Genomic DNA, 8,757 nt, shown 5'->3' with positions numbered 1-8,757 from the left:
CTGCCATTTCACACAATTATTCCCCATGCATCATATTTTATAAAATCAATCACCATTGGACCCTGCCCATCATTATCCGGTCTTTTCAGGTTCCCACTGTATCCTTCCCATTTCTTTCATCCCCTTTCTCTCTCCACCAAACTGTGCAATCCATTCTCACCCTCCCCCCACCCCTTCCCGCCTTGGGTCCCCCATGTTTTATTAGTCATCCTTCTTCTATTTTTACAATAATGGTCTTATCCAGTATTTGTCCTTATGAGACTGAGTTAGTTCACTCAACATAATGTTCTCCAGTCTCCTCCAAGTGATGTAGTATTTTTCGAAATCGTTGCTCCTGAGTGCTGCGTTGTATTTCATTGTGTGAATGTACCACAGTTTCTCAATCCATTTGGCTGTGGTTGGAGACTTGGGAATTGCCCAGCTTTTTGTTGAACAGATATTTTTCTTGTTGTTGTGGGATGTTATCAAGTCAGCTACGACTCATAGCGACTGTATGTACAACAGAGCAAAGCCCTGCCGGATCCAGTATCATCCTCACTGAGTCAGTCCATCTCACTGAAAGTCGACCTCTCCTTTGCTGGCCCTTCCCTCGTCCCACCATGACATCCTTTCCCAATCCTGTGACAGCCTCACAATCCCTCAACACCCGAACCCTCGTTATAGGCATTGTGTCAATGCATCTCTTTGAAGGTCTTCCTCTCTTTCAATGACTTTTCCCAAAAAGATGTCTTTTTCTAAGACCTGGACCCTCCTGATAACATGTCCCAAACATGCGAGACAAAGTCTCACCGTCCTTCCTTCTCAGGAGTACCTGGGTGTGCAGATTTGCTTGTTCTTTTCACAGTCCGTGGGATGTTCAATACTCTTCATCGACACAACTCACAGGCCTCAACTCGTCTTTGGTCTTCCTTCTTCCTTCACTGTCCAGTTTGGGCATGCGTGTGAAGCAACGGACTAGGGAGTGGTCTGCGTATTGTCCCTTCTCTTGCACCAGCGGTTCCTCCTTCCTCCCGTGACCTCAAGGAGTAACTGGCCTCTTGTTCACTCTCTTTCAGCGCCGGGATGCTCAACATCACCTCCCAAGTCCTCCAGCCCACTGGTAACGTGACCCTCTCCCAGGGCCAAGGCTGCCTGTCCACAGAGCTGTGGAGCTGGCTCAACAGCATCCAGGCGCCCTTCCTCTGGGTCATCTTCGTGCTGGCAGCGCTCGAGAACATCTTTGTCCTCAGCGTCTTCTGCCTGCACAAGAGCAGCTGCACGGTGGCGGAGATCTACCTGGGCAACCTGGCCGTGGCTGACCTCATCCTGGCCTGTGGGCTGCCCTTCTGGGCCATCACGGTGGCCAACAACTTCGACTGGCTCTTCGGAGAGGTCCTCTGCCGTGTGGTGAACACCGTGATCTACATGAATTTGTACAGCAGCATCTGTTTCCTGATGCTGGTGAGCATTGACCGGTACCTGGCCCTGGTGAAGACCATGTCCATGGGCCGCATGCGCAGGGTGCGCTGGGCAAAACTCTACAGCCTGATCATCTGGGGGTGCACCCTGCTGCTGAGCTCGCCCATGCTGGCTTTCCGGACCATGGAGGAGTACAGCGAAGAGGGCCACAACGTCACGGCGTGCATGATCAGCTACCCGTCCACCACCTGGGAGGTGCTCACCAACGTCCTGCTGAACCTGGTGGGCTTCCTGCTGCCCCTGAGCATCATCACCTTCTGCACCGTGCAGATCATGCAGGTGCTGCGGAACAATGAGATGCAGAAGTTCAAGGAGATGCAGACGGAGAAGAAGGCCACGGTGCTGGTTCTGTCAGTGCTGCTGCTGTTCGTGGTGTGCTGGCTGCCCTTCCAGGTCAGCACCTTCCTGGACACGCTGCACAGCCTCGGCTTCTTCACCGACTGCCCGGAAGGGCAGGTCATCGACGTCTTCACGCAGATCAGCACCTACGTGGCTTACAGCAACAGCTGCCTCAACCCGCTGGTGTATGTCATCGTGGGCAAGCGCTTCCGCAAGAAGTCGTGGGAGGTGTACGGGGGCCTGTGCGGGAAAGGGGGCTGCGGGCCGGAGCCCACCCAGATCGAGAACTCCATGGCCACCATGAGGACCTCCATCTCGGTGGAACGCCAGATCCACAAAGTGTCCAACTGGGCAAGGAGCAGCCAGTGAGCACCAGCACCGGGCTGCCGCTGGCTCTCTGAGGCTTGGTGGACAGCTGGTCTCAAGCCTCGTCCCCCGGGGCCTGGTGTGTGAGCATGGCCCCGGAGGTGGTGTCTCCACCAACACCCAGGGAAGTGCTCCCTGGCACCACCGGGCTGCCGTGAGCGTGCAGGGAGGCTGGGCTGCACTAGTGGGCAGCCGAGGACTCTGCAAACTGCAGTATAATCATCCTTCCCCACTCCTCCCCATGGAAGGGTGGACCTGGGTGAGGACGTCTACCACACATGTCCCACAGCAGCTCGAGTCTCCAGGACAACTGCCCCAAGGACTAGCCATGGCAGAGTATGCATGCTGGACCAGGCCATTTGAAAGGGAGCTCTGGTGACCTAGTGGTAAGAAGCTGTGCTATAATCCCAAAGGCACATGGTTCGAATCCACCAGCTGCTTTGTGGGAGATTAGCCAATCTTCTTCTGTGCCATTTACCACCACCTCTGGAAACCTGCTGGAGGGTCAGTTCCCAGTGGGTTTTGGCTCCACGGTACCCAACAACTTCAGTCCTCACAGCTGGGATGTTGGAGGCTGGCTGCTCAGATGAACACGGGCAGCTCAGAGGGTCTCCTTCTGAGCCCAGGAGACCAGAGTTCTGTGGCCTGCCTCTCCTACGGATGCACAAGGCGCTTTGTGGGAAAGCAGAACCTATCAACACTTGGTGAGTGCTTGCCGTTTACCCAGCACTGAACACTGTGGACAAGTGGAAGGAAGAGAAGACCCCGTCCCTCTCTGGACGGAACTCAGAAGCTGCCCTGAGGATGGTGGGGTCCAGGCAGGCTCCACTGGGCACCTCCGGTGGTGCCGGGAGCGCCCAGCACAGACCACAGCTGTAACTGAGTGCTTCATTCCTGCCTCGGTCTCCGGCTTGGTAAAATGAGGCTGGTGTGAAGATGAAAGGCATAACAGTGCTTTAAGAAGTTAAAGGTGCTATGTACAGTTAAAGTGTTATGAGTATGCCTACAGAACAGAAATTAGTGTATTGAAGGAAAAGCCACGTTGTCTTAGAAATGGCTCCACAGAGAAGAAGTGATGCTGGTGACTCAAGTTTGGGAAAAACATCCATCAAGGCCCAGCACGTAGTAGATGGTCAGTAAACGTTAGCTCCCGCCCACCTTTCTTTCTACCACCCCACTCTCCATATCCCTCCCCTACCTCACACAGAAATATGGGATTTCCACCCTTTAAATGTTTGATTTGTAATAAACAGAGCAAGAAAAAGATCCCAGAGAGGATTTGTCCAGGGATCACAGGGGACACAGACCTCTCACTGTGTGTGGCAGTGGCCTGAGAGGCTCAAGTAGTGGTTTTCATCAAAGATGTCCAAGAGTGACCCAGAGAGGAGCCTGAAGCACTGGGGGTCCCAAAAAGAACAGACCAGTGATTGGCACAAGGGCCATTTGCCTCTAGCCAGCCCACTCTCAAGTCAACCTCCCCAATACTGGGCTGAGAATCCATTGGAGACAGTCAAGGCCATGGTTAGACAGAGATGGACAGAGAACTGGTAAGTTTCCCATAGAGTCAAATGCAGAGCAGACAAACCTCTGCCCAGCCCCTGAGTTAATGGGCGTGGCCTGCAGGTGGGTGGAGCTCTGGTGTCCAGCTAAAGGAAGCTGGTCTGGCATCCTTGGCCAGAGGCCAGGAGATAACCATATCCTAGATCTTTCCTCCTGGGGCAATTCATTTTTCCTTTATTGAGAAGTCTAAATAAGCTTCCGTGTGACAAGACAAGACCCACATGGAACATCAAATCCAGTGAAGAAGTTCAGTAGTGCCATAACTGACGGCAGTGTAGACAGGTAGATAGTATCTCAAGACGAGCTCACTCCAGAAACACATCTTTGCTGGCTTTCTGGAGAGGCTGGGACCTAGAAGACTGAGGACTTTGGATGGCAAAGACTCCACAAAGACTGACAAGTCCAGCTCTGAATTTGAGGACAAAATGAGCCCCCAAAATTCCATCTACTCTACACTTTTTCACCTCTCACACACTGCTGTCACATGAATAAGCCTACACACTTGTAGCTAGAGAAAGAAAACAGATTGAACAAGAGGTTGTTTTTATTGTGTTGGCGTTAGATTCTATCAATTTGGTTATGTGTGACTCACAGGGACACGATGTACAACACTGTACATACATAGGTAAGAACACTGCCCAGTCCAGCAGCAGCCTCTCACACATTGCTTTGTTTAAGTCCATTGTTGCAATCACTGTGTGCATTTGCTTCTTGTTCACTGACTCTCTCCTTTATCAGTAAAGAGCACCATTGGCATAGTCCACACAGAGTCGTGTTGTTAATCTAAGGGTTGCATTGCTCTGTTGGTTCACCTCCACCAGCAGCTTCATGAGAGAGATTGGCAGTCCTCTCCTGTGCAACTTACAGTTTCAGAAAATCTGCTAGAGGGTCAGCTGTGTATCAGTTCGGACTCTACAGCAATGACTTCTGCTGCTTTGCCAGACCTAATGTCCTTCTCCTGGGATTAAACCCTCCTGATAACATGTTCAAAGTAAGTGAGATCAAGTCCCACATTTTTGCTTCTAAGGAGCATTCATTCTGGCTGTACTTCATCTAAGATCTGCTCCTTCCTCTGACGGTCCATGGTGCATTCTCCACTCTTAGCCACCACCATAATTCAGAGGCAACTGTTCTTCTCTGGTCTTGCTTAGTCATGGTCCACATTTCATGTGCATATGAAGTCAGAAGTAGTATTAAACTTTGCCACTGTTATTGGAGAGAGACGGTACCTCGTGGTTTTGATTTGCGTCTCTCTTACTGCCTGTGATTTGCTAGTGATTTGGAGCAGCAAGTAATAAATGTTGGAGAGGATGTGGTGAGAAAGGAGCTCTTATACATTGTTGGTGGGATTGTAAAATTGTACAACCATTCTGGAAGGCAGTTTGGTGCTTCCTCATAAAGCTGAATATAGAAATTCCATATGACCCATCTATTCCACTACTTGGAATATACCCTGAGAAAATGAGAACTGAGGCACACAGATTTGTACACCAATGCTCATAGCAGCATTATTCACCATTGCATGAACATGGAAACAGCCCAAATGTTCAACTACAAATGAATGAATTGAAAAATTATGGTTACACTCACACAGTGGAATACTATGCAGCACGCAGAAGAAGTGATTTTGTAAATTATTACCTAACTTGGGGAGATATTGGAGAGCATTATGCTGAGTGAACTCAGACCCACACGGATAAATATTGTATAAAACCATTGTTGTAAAATGAGTATAAGGATCCAAGAGGCTTGGGAGAGGCTGGAAGCAGAGGGATGAGAATGTGCAGGGGGCAGGGGGATTAATCATGGGGTTGTACAATTTGACAGGTGGGAGGGTGAGGGAAATTGAAAGAATTTGTTCTTGAAAACAGTGTATTCAAATTTTTTAAATAAACTAGTAGAAAATTTTTTTAAATTCAAAGAAATAGATGAAATTTTAAAAAATAAACACTTACTGATGAATCTTAAAAAAATTACTAAGAAGAAGAATTATTAAACAGAACCAAACCATGTACATTGCTGTTATAGGCCACAAATTCATGACAAACCCACATACAATGAAAGAAACACTATTTGATCCTGTTTCATCCCCATGACCAATTTCAGATCCAATTATTATCATCCATAAAGGTTTTTTTGACTGAACTTTGGACATAGATCACCAGGCCTGTATCTCTTATCTGGAAGGTAATATTGCTAGAAACCTGTCCAACATCATATCAGTACAGAGACCTGCACAGCTGGGAGATGACTGTGCATTAGCTGGGTATTGTCCTGGGTTCATCAGTGATCCTAGAAGCAACCTCATCTGTGGAAGGGAAGTGGCCCTGTGTATTGTGTTGATGCAGTGTGTTGTGAATGTAATTGTGCCCTCTCTAAATATGTGTAACTTGGCTGGGTCATGATTCTAAGTGGTTTGGCAGTTATGTAATAATGTAATTTAGCAATTAGGCCATGATATGATCTTTTCCAGTGATGTGCTGTGATCGGCCAATCAGCTGTAAAGGGATGAGTGTGTAATGCCATTCCCTTATCCAGGTCACAATCCTGATGATGTAAGGGGATTTTCACTGGAGTATGGTCTGCATGACCTTTTAACTTACAAGAGATAAAAGGGAGAAAGAAGCAAGTAGAGAAGAGGGACCTCTAACCACCATGAAAGAAAACTAGGAGTGGAGCCTATCCTCCAGACTTAGGGTCTTTGTGCTGAGAAACTCATAGACCCAAAGGGAAAATAATGAAAATGACCTTGACCTCAAGTCAAAAAAGAGAGGAAGCCTTCTCCTGGATCTGGGGTCCTGAATTCAAACCTCTGGCCTCCTAAACTGTGAGGAAAGAAATGAAATTTCTGTTTGTTAAAGCTGTCCACCTGTGGTAATTGTTACAGCAGCACTACTAGCGAAGATACTGTGATAAAGAATGAACATTCTCTGTCTTATAAAAGACATAAAGAGCTATTGTAAAGAAGCAATTCATATATGAATGAGAAAATGGATAAACTATGTAAACACATGTCTTCTCTGTATGATAAAATAAACAGAAGTTCTTTGTACAGCTCTCACTTATTACAGCTCTCACTTATTACAGCTCCTGAGCCTCCGAATTTTATGTCTGTCATTGGTTAGGGGAACTGATTTGGGAAGGCTAGTAGGTCAATCTACTCCAGGGCACCTTTCTTTTGTGTCAGTGGCCCCTAGGCTTTTGAAATTGTGTAACCCTATATTTTTTTTTTATTTACTATACATGTTGCCGTGAGGCTGAACACTGTGACACTGATGTGTCAAATGTGTTAATGGTTTGTTATCCAATGCGGACAGAGAGTGGGGTGGAGCTCCCCGATTAAAACAAGCTTGGAAGGAGGAGTGGCATCCACTTCCGTAATAGCTTGCCTCCAGAAACCCTATGAACCTGGAGAGAGGATGAAAGATACCCAAGCGTTGAGGACTCTCCTTCATAGGGTCACTATGAGTCACCTGCGACTCTATGGCACTTAACAACAACAAGAACAACAACAACTGTACATGTTGTTATCAGGTGCTGTTGAATCAGCACTTGTCTCATGGAGACTGGAATGATATAAGATTTTGTTTTGATTAATGGTTTTCAATGACTGCTTTGTTGGAATTATATTGGCAGATCTTTCCCTTGATGATTACTGATACATTAGCCAGGAATCAAATTTAGGCATCCCATGTGGAAGGTAGGAATTCTACCCTTTCTGCTTACCATTGATTATCCATACCCAATATGTGAGTGTTGATATGTATTAAGAGGTGTGCGTTCTATATGTAACTATTGTCCTCCATGAATCACTGCTTCTTTCGCTGTGACACCAGAAGTGCTGCTGGATGCCCAGCTACCATTGCTAAGCATTTTTATCAAAGATTTTATAAAACAATCCTAATCAAAAGGAGGGAAATGTAGAACAGAATTCAAATTCTCATGGATTCCAAACGTCTTGGTATCATCAAGTTTAAATGAACCCCTGAAACTGTTTTTCTGAAATCATGTTTAAACCTTAAACCAAAATGTAGTCCATGATGTCTTCTTAAAATCAAGCAACAGTTTTGCATAACTTGTTTTAAAAAAGAAATCTGATTTTATTATTAAGCCATTTTTAAAACTATCTGTTGTTGTTATTGTTGTTGTTATGTGCCATCAAGTCGCTTGTGACTCATAGCGACCTTTTGTACATAAGCCCTAAACTCTGCTCTGTCGCTTGCCAATCTCACTGTGTCTGATACACCTATCTCCGTTACCCCAGTGAAGGAATCAATCCATCTCATTGAGGGTCTTCCTCTCCTGCACTGTCCCTCCATCCTCCCAAACACGACGTCCCTCTCTAAAGACTGGTCCCTCCTTGCGACATGTCCAAATTATGTCAGACGAAGCTTCAAATCCTTGCCTCCAAGGAGCAGCCTGGCTTCACCCTTTCCAGAACAAACTTGTTTGTTCTTCTAGCAGTCCATTCAAGACTCTTCTCCCGTTGGGATCAAATCAATAACTCATCACTGCATCACTGTCCAGTCATAACCAACTCATACCTAATCATCCATTGGGTTTCCAAGGTTGTAAATCACACAAGAGGAAATTTCCCATCTTTCTCTCTAATCTTATACTAGATAAGAACATTAGGGGGCAGTGAATTTATGTTAGTGAAGAAGGAACAAGTCATAACAGTATGATGAGAATAACTGCACAGAGAATGTAGTCACTATCATTAGACGGTGCATGTAGAAACTCTTGAATTGGTGTATATTTTGCTGGTTATATTTTAAAAAGCAAGAAAATTTATTTTTAAAAATCTTATATGTACATTCAAAAGCATGCTGTTGTTGTTGTTATGTGCCATCAAGTTGTTTGAGACTCATAGCGACCCTATGTACAACAGCCCTAAACCCTGCTCTATCCTGTGCCAATTGCATTGCCTCTGACACACCCATCCTGATTACCCCAGGCACTGAATCAATCCACCTCATAGAGGGTCTTCCCCTCCTGAGCTGTCCCTCCACCCTCCCAAGCATGATGTCCCTC

General features: G+C 46.5%; 1 protein-coding gene across 1 annotated transcript in view; it reads left to right on the top strand.

The window, feature by feature from the left end:
- Positions 1-2,166, top strand: part of BDKRB2 (bradykinin receptor B2) — a 6,623-nt gene extending 4,457 nt beyond the window's left edge. The window contains exon 2 of the mRNA XM_006879089.1: positions 1,056-2,166. Within this exon, the coding sequence (XP_006879151.1) occupies positions 1,056-2,166 (1,111 nt within the window). The remainder of the gene's footprint in view (positions 1-1,055) is intronic.
- The last annotated feature ends 6,591 nt before the right edge of the window (positions 2,167-8,757 follow it).

Source organism: Elephantulus edwardii, unplaced genomic scaffold (genome assembly GCF_000299155.1).
Source record: "Elephantulus edwardii isolate Elephantulus edwardi_28Jun2011 unplaced genomic scaffold, EleEdw1.0 scaffold00002, whole genome shotgun sequence".
NCBI lineage: Eukaryota > Metazoa > Chordata > Mammalia > Macroscelidea > Macroscelididae > Elephantulus > Elephantulus edwardii.
This window is presented reverse-complemented; position numbering and strand designations above follow the sequence as displayed.